The 17911-nt window shown below is 44.0% G+C and overlaps 1 protein-coding gene across 2 annotated transcripts in view; it reads right to left on the bottom strand.

Moving 5' to 3' along the window:
- COL6A2 (collagen type VI alpha 2 chain) overlaps window positions 1-11897 on the bottom strand; it is a 33864-nt gene extending 21967 nt beyond the window's left edge. The window contains exons 1-10 of one of the 2 annotated variants that reach the window (XM_026107433.2): window positions 11438-11874; window positions 6214-6345; window positions 4697-5295; window positions 3807-3827; window positions 2963-3028; window positions 2303-2356; window positions 2146-2190; window positions 1557-1583; window positions 841-867; window positions 696-740 (exon numbers count right to left, since the gene is read on the bottom strand). In XM_026107433.2, coding sequence (XP_025963218.2) covers window positions 696-740; window positions 841-867; window positions 1557-1583; window positions 2146-2190; window positions 2303-2356; window positions 2963-3028; window positions 3807-3827; window positions 4697-5295; window positions 6214-6316 — 987 coding nt within the window. In that variant the 5' untranslated portion in view covers window positions 6317-6345; window positions 11438-11874. Of the gene's footprint in view, window positions 1-695; window positions 741-840; window positions 868-1556; window positions 1584-2145; window positions 2191-2302; window positions 2357-2962; window positions 3029-3806; window positions 3828-4696; window positions 5296-6213; window positions 6346-11437 lie in introns of both variants that reach the window. The other variant, XM_026107434.2, reaches the window with a different exon arrangement.
- Window positions 11898-17911: the final 6014 nt, after the last annotated feature.

The following is a 17911-nucleotide window of genomic DNA, read 5'->3' on the forward strand; positions in this document are numbered from 1 at the left end:
TGATATCACAATTCTAAAGGACTTCTGTGTTTTAGAGCTTCAGCAGGCATTTTAGATGTGGAAGGAAGAACTGGTATTATCTCACAGTTCTGCTTAGCTGGGAAGAAAAGTGCAGAGCAAAACCCATGTATATTGGCCAGCAAACAAGGCCAGCTGAAATTTTCTCAACTTAGGCTATTGCTGCACTCACCTTAGAGGGGTCAGAGGATTGTAGGGACTTTGTTACAGGGTACTTGAACTTGGCCTTACAGCTTTAACAGTAAGAACAAGCAACACTTTAGAGATGAAAGCATAGACTCCATGAGAAACTGCCTGTAAAAACTAAATGCCTGCAAAGACAGCATACACATCCTGTAGGGGTGTATGTAGGTCACTAACAGTAAAGATGAGATATCTACACCCAGACGAGCTGAGTGTAGCAAATTCTGATGCAGCGGCACAGTCTGGGTTATATATTCTTGTAGAGAGCTTGCTGATGAATGTATAGCACTCCTGTGACCCAAAGAAATACATCTCCAACTCAAGTATTTCTACAGGACATTGCACAATAATGTGCAAACAAGCTCCTAGAAACCTCAGTGAGATTAGGATGGAAGTGTGTGGGATGGGAGAAACAAAACTATCTGTGGGGAGAATGGGATACAAAGAAATGAAACAATGTGAGTGAAATTACAGTGTGTTCCCAGTGTTGTTACCTTCTGTCCATCAGTGCCGTTCCGGCCTGCCAAGCCAGCAGCACCCTAGGATCAAAGGCAAAAAAAGAGGGATCAGTTATCCGTTAGAGACATTCAAAGGTTCAAAGTTGGAACAACATGCAAGGTAGAAAAAGTCCTTTCTTACCCTTCGTCCATCAGATCCAATCTCGCCCTGTGGAAATAAGAGGACAGGAGTCAGCTGGTCTGCCAATATCATGCTCATCACAGCCAAAGGACCATGTCCCAGGCAAGAACGGCTAGGCTCACACAAAATTTCCTTCTTGTTCCTTAATTTGCATGTAAGGGGAATGTGGATACTCAGACACAGCATTTTGTGCAAATGACACTGCAATCTCTTTGTCATTCTCTACTCTGCAGAAAAAGAAGCTGGGACCTATTTCTCCAGAGAGTTCCTTGCCTCACATTCTCCACTGAACAGACCGTCAGCTGGCGCAAAGTGCTGTATTTCCCCTCATGTCACAAGGAGAGGAGTGATCTACACCAGCACTGGATCAGCCTTTGCTTTAATTTGTTATGAATTCACTCAGTGTAGTTTCTTCTCTCATGCTGCAAGATCTACCTATATTTTTGAACATCAAATGCTGGAATTTAATGCACTACCCCACTTCCCAAGTGGCTTAGCAAGAACATCACAATGTCACAAGACCATGAGAAATGCCTGAAGGAGGACACAGACCTCAAGAGGCACTGGGAAATCTTTCCCCAATTCTTCAAGCACTTATAAATAGGATTATTATTCCCACAACCATGGCTAAACTCCGACACAAACATCCCTTCGTTACAACAAACAGATGCCCTCTGGCCCAATGACCAGACACACCATTAGAGCTTTTTTCTCACCTTTTCTCCTTTCAGTCCTGGAACACCCTAGAGCAGGACAAAAAGAAAAGAAGAAAAATGCTCTGTTAGTGTTTGGGGACTGGTGGCAGTGGAGGCAGCTGGGACAGCAGACACACAGGGGAACTCAGAGGTGAGCAGGAGATTGGCAGGTAGAGAGGGAGAAGCAGAGCTCTCCGCACCACCAAGGATAGACGCATGCCTACCTATAGGCAGCAGTTGGATCCCAATGTTGCACATGCTTTCCAGAAGAAATACCTGGCAGCAATTCCTAAAGCCATATCAAGTGCCCGAATCAAAGCAGCTGGAGTTATACGACCCCTTGAGTGCTAGTCAGGACTTCGAAGGAGAAAGACATGCCAGGCACCTGACTTTGAAGATGGTGGCATTCAAGCACACAGTTGGGGGACTGACAGATGGGTGTCCTCTACTTTCAGTTGGGGAGGGTAATGCAGGGGAGGGGCAAGAAGGGAAGCAATATTGAATGGTGGGAAATTAGCCTGAATCTCCCCTTGCTTTACAAAAAACAAAAAAACAAACAAACAAAACCAATGAATGCAAAGAGCTCAGTCACTGGCTACATGGTTCTTACCTTGGGACCAGGGTATCCAATTGGACCTTCAATACCTGGGTCACCCTTAAAGAAAGGAGAAATTGAGAATTAACTAAGGCACAATACAGATGCAGCTCCACTTAACACTGGAAGAACACTGCTAACTGCAGCAGAGGGAAGAGTTTCCATAACTCACCTGTCGTCCCTTCAGTCCAGGGGAGCCTGGTTCACCCATGTTCCCCTTCGCACCCTAAGAACAAAAGAAACCACAAGTCAGGGCTTGGTGTTGACCGTAAATAAAAGACAATTTCTGGTAGCATCAGACTCTCTTTGGCTGCTCCTAGAGGGTCTTCAGTAGCGTGCTTGTGGAAGTGGACCTGCCTTATTCCAGGGAAGGCAGGGGAAAGGCTGTATGGGGAGGGGAACTCACAGCCTGGCTCGAAAGAGGTTGGAGCATGCTGTGGGTTTTGGTAGAATGAGATACCCTGCACATTAGAGTAGCACATCCTGCTGTAGAGAAAAATTCTGCCTTGCTCCTGCTGTCCCAACACAGATTCTCATGTGTCAAAGGTGCCAAAGGACAAGCTGGCCATGGCTAACATGGCCGATTCTAGGATGCTTCTCTGCACTGCTGCTGGTGCAGCATGGTCATGAGGAGACACCAGTGCTGGGTGTGTGCTCCACTCACAGCAGCAGTACAGTCTCCCAGGGCCAACTTAGACATTGCAGAGTTCCTTCCCACAAGGGTGCTACATCCGTGAAGGCTGCTGCAGTTGAGGTGAGGTGATTAAGGACTCACAGAGTATCTGTGACAGGCGCTGGCATTGTTCTGTTCCCATAGGTTAGGACAACTTACCTTCTGCCCTCGGTATCCCTTCGGACCAGGTGGACCTGCAATCTCCAGGCAGCTCATCTTGTAGCACTGAAAAACACCGAATTAAACAGGAGGTTTGCAGCAGCAGTGTGCCTTTCGCTTCATGTTCTGAGCCAGCATGCACCCAAAGCATGATTGTGTGCACCAGGGCTCTCTGCTGCCCACTCATCTTTTCCACTGACTGCAGTAGTATAAACTGCCAGTGATAAACTGGTAAAAACTGCAGTCCAGTAGGATCGCAGTTCGGGCAGCAATAAGCATGCTGAAAAATCCTACTCATAAATTAAAAGCAGAAAGTTACCACAAGCACATCCTTCTTGGTTTGGGTCTGGGCCCAAACCCAAAGAACAAGACTGTTAAATGTCAAACAAAAGGCATTCTGGGCCTGATGTTCTGGGGCTCTCAGTGGAATCCACATGCATTTTGGGGCCTCATTCTGCATACATTTCTTTCTGTAGGCCAAGGCCTATCCACATGAAATTGACTTTCATTAGCTTTAGCTTGCAGACCACCCACCAAATGTCTCTCCAAATCCAAAATGATGAGGTGAGGCCCCCAGGAGATTAAGTGAAGAGTTCACTGATGTGAGGGAAATCACAGGGTTGGGGAGGCAGAAAATGAAGAGTCTAGTATCTCATTTTAACTAGTAGGTAAAATGACTGGTCCCCAGGCCCTGCATTGGCTTCCACAGGCAAGCAGAGCTCCTGTCCTATGCAGCTCAGAGTAAAATCAGGCCCTCTCTTTTGAGGTACTAGCTGGTCTCCTCTAAGCAAGGAAGCTTTAACCTGTGCTTCGTGGAAATGGCATAAAGATGCTGCTCACTCACCTCTCCATAGGCTTCATGTTTCTGCAAAGGAGAAAACAGAACAAACAGAATCAGTAAGACAGTCAGCTCCAAGAGAAAAACAGCATCACAGCCTTGTGTCTCCCCTTAGGGATGTATGTTACAGTCAGGGAAAGAAGGTGATAAATGTCCCACAGCTTTAAATGTGCCTGAGTAGAGTCCCCAGTTAGCAATGTCTCACAGATGAAGCCTTAAACACCATTCTGATACCTGACAGGAAGCTCAGGGACCCTCACTGATCTCATTTCTGCACACTTTTCCACATGGTCCCAGGCTTCTGGGAAGCAGCATAGATCTGACCTAGTGGAACAGACATCATTCAGATGGTAGCCTATCTAGAAAAGCTGGGGAACAGAGGTGCAAAACAAGGAGTCCTGGTTAAGCACCTAATCAGAGAAATCAGATGTATTCAAGACTCCTTTTGGCCCATAACTGTTGAAAGGACATAAAAAAGGAAGAGAAACAAGATGGAGGCTTTCCCCTGTTACAGGTGCTCTACAGAGCTCTGCTGAAACCCACCACAAGGCCTCTTAGAAAGCATCCCAGCTTTTCATGCACTGTTTCTCTTGCCACCCCTCCCTGGTGACATAACACTGCTATCCTGCTCCCCAGGAGGGAACACAGGGACTCTGCATGACTGCTCAGGGTGTCCCACATCTCAGCCACACACACCTTCACTACTGACTCATCCTTTTTCATTGCTGGCACTGTTTGGTGGGCCCTTTTATATGCTTAATGCTGAGCACCGAACTCTGAGGACTCTTTCTAACCCTCCCTCTCTATCACACAATTTTGGCTCCCTCAATTATACTCTCTGTCCCCAATTCAAGTAAGAAAGAGCATCTTGGGCAGCACAGATCAATGGCACTTACCATAACTTGAATTATCCGCTCTGTAGTGTTCACATCGATGTCAAGGGTGTCTTTCTGTGTGATGGCATAGTTGTTGCGATACAGCTCATGTGGCAGGTTGGCAATCTCCCGTAGTCCCTGCTCATAGACATTCTCACTGGGGGCCACTGCAAAGAGCTTGATCCCCATGTCTCGCGCCCTCTCAGCTTGCATCTTCATTCCCCCACAGGGACTTCCAGTTACATGGCCATCTGTGATGACCACTGCAAAGTTCACACCAGGGGCCATCTGGCTCTGGATCTGCTCTGTCATGTTGGAGATAGCACAGTCTGTGAAGGTGCCCCGGCCAAGGTAATTAATAGCATACAGCTTGGTGAGGTATGTGTCTTTGCTGCTTGTTAAAGGGCTGTAAATTTCCACCACATCTGAGTAATGAAGCCCTCCAAACCTCCAAGTGATGGAAACTTGGTTCTGGTAGACCTCATTCTCCAGTTTATTGATAAACACAGGGATGAACCGCTTTATTTGATCCACAAGGCTCTGGATAGGCACAGTCTGCAGAGCAACACTCTCTGAAGTGTCAATGATGAAGTACACATTGATGGGGCAGTCCCTCTTTTCTGCAGGGAGACAATGATGTGTCACAGCACTTTATGTAACATTGCATCCCCTTCTTTAATCCCCAGAAGCATGGGCTGCAGAGTTCAAAGTACACAGAATTTTGAACAGACCAAACAACAGCACAAAGCATGAGATTCAGATTCCTTTGAGGATATTGGAGGGTACTAATCACAAATTATTTCCACCTGGACTGGAGGAAACTGATTAAGTCCCTGATTTAGAAGACTGATTATGTCTTTCATTTGAACTGAGAAGAGCAAGTATGGGACCTTTGCTCTCCTACACTTCAGATGAATGCCCTGACTGCTACATTGCTGGTTGCTCTCTCTGAGCAGTGGACAGTTTCAAAAGCACCATACCCAAGTGCAATACTGGAAAAAAAATAGCTCTAGCAGTAATATCTTTGTTCAGGTTAGAAGATTCTTTAGTATCAAGGACTTCAAAATCCTAAGATTTACTCTCTATTAAATCAATCTTGAAAGTTTTGCTTGCTTGCTGTTTTCTGTAGTCAGGCTGGACATATAAATAAACTCCTTCACATTGCAACTAAAAAGTGCTGAAATCATCAAATTATTTTTAATATCAGATATGAAGCTCAGTTCTGGAGACTTAATGGTATTTAGTATTGCATCAGTTGGGAGAATCCACCACTAGCAGATCTAAACTCTTCATTTTCTAACTCTCTGCACTCCAATGCAAACTCAGAAACGAGGGTTTTTGACTGAACATGATGTTTCCCACATCATGACAGATCACTATGTCAGGGTGCTGCCCTGGCAGCAAAGGAACAGGTGAAGTATAACATGCCAAAGTTAGTTCCTTGTGAATAGGCTCTTGAACTGAGGATGGTCATAGCTTTCCATAAAGTTGCTAACTACAAAGGAGAGAGAGAGACACCCAAATTATCTGGTTAATACCTGCACAGGAGGTAGGACTGATGTCTCCAGCATCCTCAAACTGAGCATGGAGAGGAACTAGCGCCATACAAAGAAGAGTGGAAAAAAAGGCTTGTCGGAACATCTCAGCAGTTCCTCCGGCTATTTAAATGCCTGTAGGAAAATACGAGTAACCTGTTAAGCACAATATACCACCTCCTAGCTCTGCTGGGTACACACAAAGCCAGCCAATGCTCTTTGTAAACCCTGCGCAATGCGCCTTCTATTCATATATGACCTCTCCATCGCTGTGATGCAAAAAAGCGGATGAGTCTCTGGGTTTTTAATGTAGATTTTTATATTGATTTTAAAGCTAAGTAACTTTAAAAATTTTACTTTGCTGGAGTCTGGTGTAAGCGATTTAGAAGTACTTTAGCTCCTCTGTCACTCTGAGGGGAGGGATCACATTATGGAGCTGCAGACAGCATGTTAGGAGCTTCTGATTCCACCGTCACTCTCCAGATGTAGTCCAGCTGCCCTGTAATTACATCAGTTCCAGTGACATCACCCCAGACCCACGTGGATGTAATCACCTGCACTCATTACTTCTCCTGCTCAGTGGGAACACAAGTGAAGCAGTGCAGCAGGCCCCTTCTGCCTCCACCTTGCCACAGTGATCCTGCACCTACCCTAATGGTACAAAATCCCTTGCTTAACAGTGCTGTTGTGTAGCATGTACAACCCATGGGGTCAAAGTATGGATAAACAGACATTTGAGGAAGAGCATAACTTTAGTATTCAACACATCACTAGGTCTCTAAAGTCCAGCTGCGTGTGAGTACATTCTGTGCAGGGTTATGATAACTGAAGCGGCAGGAAAAGTGGTGCTCTAGTCTGAAAAGGCCTTGGGGATGCATGCAAGGGTTCACAAGAACCTAGGAGCTGAAAAGATATTCCAAGACTAGGCAGCTAGCTGCTGCCTTAGGTGCATTAGAAATGGCATTACCCAAAGAACACAGATAGCTCAGCTCTGCCAGCATCTCACTAGAGCCCCCTCTCTGTGTAGCTCGTGACCAGCTATTCCGCAGTGAGATGTGTCCCATTTCAGTTTATAATGAAAACTGCACTGCATCACAGGATTGTGCAAACTGATTTATGCTGGAAAGGCCTCTTCCTATCAGTGCTGATGGTATACTTACAACAGTGGCAGCCTTCCTCTTTACTAAGGACTGTGCATTTGCCAACAAGCCTGAGAGAGCCAAAGCTCAGGTGGGATTTTAGGTAGGAGAAGAAGGAACCCACAACCTTTGGAGAACTCCTGGGGAGATATAGAGATCTGGAAGCTTCAGTGGCACCAACTTGAGGTGCCCCACACACATGGCCCAGGAAAATCTCTGATGGTCAGGGCCTCTCACATAGCTCCAGCTCAGCACCCAAATGCCCCTGTTGAGAACTTTGGCCCAGGGTCCTTTCCTTTCCCCTCCAGCAAGGAGCTCAGAGAGGCTGCAAAGCTGTTCAACAAGAGACCTGAGTGTGGCCTCATGAAGTCCCTGTGTAGGTCAGTGTGGCTCATTTTTACTGTGCTGCAGAGAACAGAATAGGTATTATAAAACACTTATTTTAATGTTAAAGGGGCATTTTGGCTAAGATCAAGGCTTCCTCACTCTGGCTTTACTACAGACTTTTCTCACCTTATCTGTCCTCCACAAAGCAGAGCTGCAGGAGATCTTGATTTCTTGAAAAAAATAGCAGCTTTGTGCCTTTAGATAGAATCATTTTAAAGCCAGTGCTTAGTGATTACGCAAGAAGCTGGACACATCACTTTTTGGAGAGACTGGGAATACTGGAGGTTTTGGCCAAGTATCTGACTCACAGATCCCAAGTAGTTCAAGTTTAACCAGCTCCCTTCTTCCTGCCATATGTGTAGGTGAGAAAGGCAGAGTGCAGAAGAGCTTCTCTACAGGCAAAGTCACATGGATTAGAGAGGGTGCAGTTAAAACTACACAGAGGGTCAGCTCTGGCACAAGACTGCCCTTGCCCACAGCTCTCACGACTTTCTACTATATCAGTCAAGCACTATGGCCTTCACCACTGCACAGGCAGAAAAGCAATACAGAAAAACTACATCTCAAAACACTGGACATACGTCACTTCTTTGCTATCCTATTACACACAGTCTTCTTTATTCCACTATATTGCACAGTCTCTCTCTCTCTCTCTTTTATTTTTTTTTCTTCACAGTTTTGCTGCCCATGCCACCTAGTGGCACATGCTGCTCTGTCCACTTCCCATGTCAATGCCCATATCCTGGTCCTTCAAGCAGTACCTATTTCTCCCCATTTCATCTTGCCCTCATGCCAGCCAAGCAGTCATTTCCACCACAGCCCTACCCATTCTCTTCTCAACCTCAGCTTTCAGGGCAGTGCCAGAGACTTTCCTCAAACATGAAGCGTGGAGCAGGAGCTGGAGGACTGGGCTGTGAGCACAGCCTTCAGTTGGAAGGTATGCACAGGTCCTTCCCCACACATTATTTAAATTGTTCACAGATCTCAGCACTTGGAGCTACATTAGCCTTCTGCTGTACCAGAATCCCACTTGGTGACTTCAATAAAAGTAAATGGATGGAGGGGGTGAAGGTTGCTGGAGACCTCTCTCTCCATTTAAGGAATCTCCTAGGCTGGACTGGGCAACGGTGCCTATTCTACCATCCTCACAGTGTGACCAGCTGTTGTGACGCTATGGCAAATCTTATAACATTTGACATTTCCCTTAGAGCCCCAGCCCCTGCTGTGAAGCGTTTGAATGGAAATCTCAGATTTCACTGACAAAAGGGTGTATTTCAGACTACTGAATTTTCTGGACGTTGAAGACATTTTTTGAGTAGTGACAGGACAGAAAAAAACAGAAAGAGAAAACTGAATATTGTGATTTTGGGAACGGACTCATGATAGTTGAATATCTGGGTTTGCCCATGCTGTTCCTCCTTGCCCTCTCTCCCTCCCTTTGCAAGAGCAGGACCAGGGTACTGTAGGAATAAGGCCTCACAAGGATTTCTCCCAAAATTTCTTTCTCTCAGTATTTGTACTGTTAAGTGATACATGTCTTTCCCCATGAGAAAGATATACAAAAATGCATGCAAGGAAAAACCCAGGGAAACTCCAGCAATGGTTTTAGGTCCCCTAAACAGATTATGAGGTCATCAGGCTGTCTTAGGGGATATGCTCCCAACCTGATGCCTCAAGCGCTCAGCAGAAAAATGTATGGTCTTGACTCACACATCAGCAGTGCCCTATAATGTGCCTGTTGCTCCCACACTCAGATCCCAGGAGACCTGGTCACTACCCACACCATTGCAAATTTATATGAAATTATCTACATAGGGCTCTACAATAATGGTGGTCTTGCAGAAGGCCTCAAGTTTGCTGCTCATGGATACCTCTTTCCACCCTGAATAACTGAATTAAAGGTAATATTATGGCAAATAAATGACTTGCAATGATTCTTTCAAACATGCAAATTACTTTTGGTTTGTTGCACACTTTTACAACTGACTATCTGCACAATCTCACTGGGGGAGCGTCTCTTATCTCATAAGGTAGAGGGGGAATTTCCTGCAAATACAACCGACCTTATCTTTCAAGGTGCTCCAGAGAGCAGAGGCAGCTTATCAGATTCTAATGCACTAGAAAGTTCATCTCAAGTGCCTGGCCAGGCAGGCCCCTGGTCTGTCTTATTGCACACACTGATATGCCTGAAGTTCCTCCTGGTACACCTTATCTTTCTCCTTCAAAACTACAACACCTATTATAGCTGAGGAAACCGTTTTCCTGAATTTACAAAAATTCAGGTGCTCCCCTTTCTAAGATAACTCTGTTTGCAAGGTGCTTATTTAAGGCCACCAAAATCGTGTCACTATCAAGAAAGAAAAATTACACTAGCTAGGTAGACTAAATTTTAAAACTGCACTGCTGATCTGTCATTCACCCAATCCCAACTTTTTCATGGTCATGACCAATGGGTAGGGCCTGTGCTGCTATCCAGATGCCTAGACATCATTCTGCTCTGCTCAAACATTTTTTAAGTAAAATAAAACCAGAAAAAAGTGTGTCCCATTTGGAAAAAACGTTCATATAAATGCACATCCTTTTTCTCATTCATATGCACACTGTATTTGCACATTGTATATGGAAGGAATTTCAATATTTGTCACACTCTCTACCCCAACACATCCCATAGCTTTAATCCCTGGGCGCACCATCCATTGGGACAGTTTCCTGCAATTGCAGGGAGTCCAGCTCCTTTACAGCTATCCTACTGAAATTCTTACAGGACTTAAGGCTGTGTAAGGCGCATGGAAACGAGGCCAAAGTTGTAGAAAGGTTGGTTGCAGCTGGGAGAAACAGCCTCCGCCCGGATACTGTCCCACCCTCTGCAAGAACAGTCTCCTTCCACAGGACAGCACATGCCAGTGCTGGAGAATATTGCAACCACTTTTATATGCTCATAACCACCAGTGAACCGCTGGAACTTCAATAGTTGCAAACCAGAAACAAATACACACTTCAATTTACAGCACTAATGCAAGAGTTCAGAAATCAAAAAGAGCTACATAAATAGCTGACCCCAAAAAACAAGCGCAATGAACTCTGCAGGAATTTGCTAAGAGGCTGTTGCAGTCAAAAAAAAGAAGAGCTTCTGCAAATGAAATTCAGCATAAGTAAGAAACACAAATTACATGTTAGTCTAATCTGGAATACATCATAGCTTTAGTTTTGAGTTTTTTAAAACCAAAGAAGAGTCATATAGCAGATCAGTCACTGTGCTTCGGCAACAGACAGACATCATGCTATTACTGTTACAGACAATGACTTAATTGTGTTATAAGTGGTGAATTCAATTAAGTGCACTAGGGAAGAATTTGGTTCAACAGGTCTTCAGAGAGCGAGTTTCTAGACCTCTGGCCCTGGCACACGAGAATCTGTGGCTCAAAATACCTGCACCTGGAAAAAAAATCTTGCACTTGGAAAAATGCCTGAACTATCCAAAAGCTGGAAAGAACAGAAAAATATCTACTCTTTTATAGCAGATACTGTCTAAACACAACATGCTTGAAATTAGCAGCTTGTTCAAGAATCTTTGAGCAGTGGCAATAGCCGTGTAACCTGCAAGGGCACAAGCTGGGATTTCAAAAACTGTTTTTTTTGTTCTCATATAAAGAACCCTCAATAGCTGTATGAATGCTATGAAAGAAGAAAATTCCGCCTACCTGGAAAACAACTTCATCAAAATTTCTTCCAAAAAGCTTCAGAAATATCAAGAAGAAGACTTCGTATCAAGAAGGCTTCTGCATCTTTTGCTGGAATGGTCGGCTTCCCTTTTTTGGGGTGTTCTGGGTGCGTATTTTTAGGGAAGCAAAGAGGATCAGTTGGGAGTAGCAGAGGCTTCTCCAGCTGAGTTCCTCTATTCCCTTTCAGACAGGAAACTGCCTTCTATATTTCTCCTCCTTAAAAACTGTGTCAGACAGTGCCTAATTTGTAATAACTTCAAACATCCACGGAGAGTCACTGTGGGTCCACCAACATCTCAGGATGGACCCCTCCAGTACTAGCCCCCTCTGAGGGTGCACACTGGGGTGGGGCGAGGTTGTCATGTTTGGAGCTGAAGGAATTTTTTTAAACAAGCTGGAAGAAGTCATACTTTTCCATGATGAGGCTGCTTTTTGTGGTTGGCATTGCGGCCCCACATATTTATACCATCAAATAGTTTTCCTCTTTCTTTCACCCTTCCTCCTCCTCTTCCCATCTTAGTAACGTATCCTGAGTGGAACAAACAAAATAAGAACATTTCAGAAAAGAATAATTTGCATCTTAGCCTTTTCAAATACTCAAGCCTTACCCCGGCACTGCCGAGACATCCAAGTCTGAGCATTACCTCTTTCTATTGACTCATTTCCAGTTTTTTATTTCAAGAGCAATTTTTAGCACAAGTAAATGAAATATAGGGGCATATGTCCCAACAAAACATGGAGAACAGCGAGGACTTCCAGGAAAATGGCACATTATCTGCTGAGCCATAATTTTCTGTCTCCAATCTTTAGAGCCACATGGGCAGTATAAAGGGACTCAAATTAGGCCACAGTTGCTGGGCAACTCACGTGGGGAAACCAAATTTAACTCCCATTTAACTGTATTGACTCCCACATAGTTACAAAAGTGAAGAATTTGACTTGAGAGACCTCAGAGTAAGCTGCTAAACCGCTAATCCTGATCTATAAGACCATGTTGCTCAAACTGTTTGTGTATGTGAAAATGTCTGAACTACCAGCTTAAAACAACAAAAAAATCCAATTCTGTGTTGGTACTAGTGTTTAAAAAGCTACATTTCTAGAATATCTTCTGCATCAGTGTCTTTGTCAGGATTACTCAAGTAGCACTGACAGGTACCTCAGCTATAAGCTAGAATTTTAAACGCCAGTTTCCCTATTCATATCAAAGTACCTCGATAGAAGCAGGAATCATTCTGAGGCAAGTGGCTGCTGAAGAATAAGCTTACCTGACAGAACAAGAAACTCCTCAAAGATTCCCTGGAAGAACAAAGTCAGGGAAAGAAGGATTTCATGGGATCATCCAGTTCTAGCAGCACTTCTGCAGCTCTAAATGGAAAGGCTGCTTTTCTCCTCTGAAGCATTCTTGAATATTTTTTATCAAGAGAAGGGATCCAACTTCTGATGACACAGTGATTTACCTAATGGCACGCCAGAGGTCTAAGAAAAGCTTTCTCTTCAGGTTATGATAACCCTAATCTGCCTTCCAGTAATTCGCCTAACACACCACATACTGGGCTATTTCTCTTGCCTCCTTTGCTGCTGCTTAGGTTTTTTTCCTCCATTTAGACATCAGTTTTCATGAAACCTACAGCAGTATTATCTTCACAGCTCTACCATATATGGCCACATGTAGCCAGTTCGTATATTATTATGGGACCATCTGACAGACAGACACACCAAAGTGGTAGTATGTCTTATTTACATAAAAACTTAGAAAAAGAGACCTCAAAACAAAATGTCATTTTCTTCCTGATTTGTTTTTTTGTAATAATCTTCTTTTATAAATTAACAAAATGCTTGTATTAAATGCTTGAGCTAGTTCTCTGTAATATTTTCTTTTTCTTGTGAATAGGATGACAACATAGGAATCACTAGAGGAAAAACATCATGGAGCAGGAACCTTTCAAGACAATATCAAAATTTTATCTAGCATCCCCTTGCCTCTTTGTAATGGGAGTCCACAGGGACCAAGACTCTTCTTTCTGCTGATTCTCTTCTTTGCTTAGCACTTGCTTCAGTATGGAGGTCTGTCCAGGTGGGCACTCACTCCCTTCGACTCATAAGAGCCTCACCCAGTATCGTCATTCTCTCTGTAGCTCCTCTTCCTAATCCCAGATGAATTGCCTCAGTATCTTTTTTCTCCCTCCAGTGGTACTGCATATCTCAATGGACAGATTTCTGCATAGGATGTGCACTGACATGGATTTGTTGCTCATCCTGTGTATGTCTGACATACACACTACTATTGCTGCTCACAGTACATCCCATATACTGAACAGCCATTTAATATTCATTTACATGTACAATGCAGAGACAGGAAATGTGGAAAGATGAATAGCAGAAAGAAAGAAGAAAAAAGTCTGCTTGATTTTCTGCTATCCTCTATGACTCTGGACTCTGTAAAGAGTTTGCAATAAAGGAGACAGTCAGGCACTGATGGTTACTATTTCATTTACACTCCCTTGTGGAGTTAAATGTGATTTACAGTATGTTTAGCTGTTACTTTGTTAGCTGTGCAGTAGCCCATTTTTTAATATCTCAGTTATAACCCCCAATAAAATGTAACCTTTCACTTTCCAAAATCACTTACATCTGAAACAACTTTACATGACTGCTGTTGTTCTCTGGAAAATAAATAGCTACTGTAGTTTCTTTGTGCCCCAGCTATCTGGTATTCCACTCACTTCATGCATTTCTGAGATTATACATCGATGTGAGGATCTTGTTTTCTAAACATGTTAAGAAAACCAAAAACAGTCCAGATTTTTAGAAGTGTTTAGTGAAAACAATGAAAGTTGTTTTTCAAATATTTTTTAAGTTTGTGATTGATAATCCCAGCATCTTTACTGACTACAAACTGAAAAGTGGAATTTATACCCTTTTTTAGTTGCCATTTTCTGAAATTCTGCTTGCTTCCGAATTCAATTCCTACACACACAAGCAGCGTCTTTGTATTCTCCCTCAAATAGCCTGTCCCTACTTCCATCTTCTGTGTACTTCCTTTTCGTGTTTGAAGTCAGTCAGGAACTCCAAATTCATCCATGCTGGCCGTCTGCAATTCTTACTTGACTTTCTGCACATTGGAAAGGACCATTCTTGTGCTCTGAGGAGGTTGTCCTAGAACATCAACCAGCTCTCCCTTTGCCCTCCAGGGCAATTTTCCATAGGATCCTATCAAGCAGGTTCCTGAATAAGCAAAAAATCTGTTTTCTCAAGTTCAGGGTAGTAATTTTATTATGGGTACTGCTCACTCCTCTAAGGATCTTAAATTTCATGGTTTCATAGACCCTGCAGACAAAGCTGCCTCTGGACTTCACATCTTCAACCTATTCTTCCTTGTGAAGATTCAACAGAGCGTCTCCGCTAGTCAGGTCATCAATCACTGCATCAATAAATTATCTTCAATACATTCCAGAAACCTCTCACAGTGGTTGTGTCCAGCCCTCCTTGTGCCCTTTCATCAGGTATTGTGGTTGCTGAAGTCACTTGTGAATACTAGGACCTGCAGCTGTAAGGATTTCTCCACCTGCCTAAAGAAGACTTCATCTATTTCCTCTTCTTGATCAAGTGTTCTGCAGCAGACAATTACTACATCATCATCTGCATTGGTCCTCTGATCTTTACTCCTTACTCCCCCCGGCTCTCTTATTTACATAGAGTGCAATCCCTTCTCCTTGCCTGCCCACTCTATCCTTCCTGAAGATCCTGTATCCATCCACTGTAGCATTTCTGTCAGGAGAGCTATCCCACCATGGCTCTGTAATTCAAATGAGGTTATAGCTCTGCGCCTGCACATAGATTTCTACTTCTTCCTGCTTGTTCCCCATGCAATGCAGGCTTGTGTACAGGCATTTTATGTGATCCACAAATCATGCTGCTTTTACAAGAAAAGTGTGAGGGTCTCCCCTGTCACGCTGTCATGACAAGACACATCTGCTCTGTCCCTTGACCTTTGCTTCTCTTCAGGTTATGATAACCCTCCCTGGCATGTATCCCATCCTTACACATTAGCCTTTCTTCCTCAAAGAGCGTCCCAAGGTCATAGAAGCCAAGCCCTGCCTGTGACAAGAGCCATGCAACCAGGTGTTGACCCTCTGGATGAGTCCATTTCTGCTCAGGCCATTCCCTTTCACTGGAAGGATTCAGGAGACACCACCTGGGCCCTCATGCCCTTCAACTTTGCCCCCACAGCTCTGCAGTCACTCTTGATATGCTGCAGGTTATCCTGGCAGTATTCTTGGTGGAAGGGAATCAGGCATTACAGTCTGAAGGCCAGATAAGCCTCGGTAGTCCCTTTGCAAAATCCCCAATCATGGTCCCTAGAAAGCAACAAACCTCCAGAGTCACCCAGTCAGGTTGGCGGATAGGTGCCTCTGTCCCGTGGAGGAGGGAGTCAATACCACAGGATCAGCTGGTTCTGATGCACCTCCAGCAAGTCCTGTTCCTCCTCACTGGTGCCCATGGCACTGTACCTATCCTGCAGTTGCAGATCTGGTGGACCATCTGGTGGAGCGGGAACCTCCTCCTGTTGCTAGAAGTCACAAGCTTCCAGCCTTCCCCTTAAAGAAACAAAAGAACAAAAAGCCATTTTCATAAACTAACCTAGGTTATGAAAGCCCCAGAGCATAAATGAGAAGGGTATTATTGATCTGCTTCATCTAAGAGCTGTGGGATGCTCCAAGGACCTGGTAACATCACTCTATGGGTCTCGTTGACAGCCTGTTTCATGGCTGAGTCAGTAATGATCCACTTTACACAACCGTGTATCTACAGAGAAGGTGTAAACGTGAGCAACAGCCCCCACTGTATCTGGCATTCTTGAACTGTGCTAAGATGAGAAAGCAGCAGAAAGATGCCAGTCTTTCTGAAGGAAAAGCAAATGCTCATTTGATACCATATACTTAAGTGAAATTTCCTGGGATTTAGGCCACTAAGCCAGCTGCTCCAGGATGTTTAGAGAGTCATTGAGAACACAGAAGTGCGATGTGAGGCTTTGCATACTTCTTCCTACTTTAATAGTCTGGGGTTAACATTTAAGTCCTCTGTGCTATCACAGCTCTTATTTACTTTGCACCCAGTTTTTATATACAGCATTTGTGTACACATAAATTATTATTTGCTAACACATAAAGAAGTAAAGTTTGGAATTTCTAGCTTTTTATTTTAAACAGCCTCCCAACCTACAGCATTATTGAAGCCTTGCCAGATGCAGGGCTAGATCTGTAACCTTGTGATTTTTCACTCAAGATTAAGATCATTAGAAGATGATGTCCCAGAGACTCCACTTTGTTTAGATACCTCAGTGGGAAAGGGAACAGCCAGGAATGGAGATGGCACTCCCCGATCCTTCAGCTGGTTCTGCACTGCACAAACTGCATAAAAACTTATAGGAACTGCCCTTAATTCCGCCAACAAGGCATTAATGTGATGCAATGTGCTTTTGTTGTTCCCATGATAACAAGGGCAGGCACCTGGAATGTTGATGGGACTGCAAGTCCCATCCATGTGTCATGATGCTTGGACAGCAGGGAAGAGCAAGGTTGAGTGAGGGTGGATGAAGGAGTGCAGGCAGAGGCATGGAAAGCAAAGGTGTGAAAAAGGAAAGGAAGAAATAAGAGCAGAGGAGGGGGTGAAGCATTGGTATGGGGAGAGAGGGGAGCAGAGGGAAACAGAAGTGAAGGTTGGAATCACAAAGGGAAAAATGACCCTTGCCATGGTAGACTGAAGCTGAATCAAAATAGACCCTTACTCAATATTGCCCTGCATGGCAAAGCTCTCATTATGAGAGACTTCCAAAACAGTCTCCAGGCCAGGGCTGTGTAGCAGAGAAATGTAAAGGATTCCATATTTGGTTAACACTCATCTTTGGCTATACTTGCTTGGTGCTTCCTCCTTTTGCCAATTGCTGCTAAATAGTTTGCGCCCAGCTCCCAGCTCTCTGTCCCAACTGCAAGCTGCACCCAGTCTAGGCTTTTCTTTCACAGCCAGCTACGAGCCTGCTTTCTATTGGGCTTTCTTCTTCTTTCTTTCATTTATGTTACAGAAGGACTTTTACTTGTCTGATTTGATTTCCTTTCCCAAACCTCTCTGCTTCATCAGTGCCATTCTAGATCAACTCTTCTTGCCCTAAGGTACAACTATCTCCATCAATCAATGCATGTGGGCTTCCTGATTATTTCTAATAATCTTATTGAGGTGGTTATTTCTATCTCACTTGTCTGGAGACCCTTTCTCCAAGTTTTATTTCTCCTTTGCTCAAGATACAGCTTCCTGATACATGAAGCACTCTGGCTTAAAGAAATTACAGGGCTTCTGATCTCCTTTGTCAAGCTGCTATTACTGCAGACTTTCTTTGTTTTTTTTGAAGTTTGTCCTTTTGAAATGAAACATTACTTACAAATTGGTTAATATTTT

Source organism: Dromaius novaehollandiae, chromosome 7 (assembly GCF_036370855.1).
Source record: "Dromaius novaehollandiae isolate bDroNov1 chromosome 7, bDroNov1.hap1, whole genome shotgun sequence".
NCBI lineage: Eukaryota > Metazoa > Chordata > Aves > Casuariiformes > Dromaiidae > Dromaius > Dromaius novaehollandiae.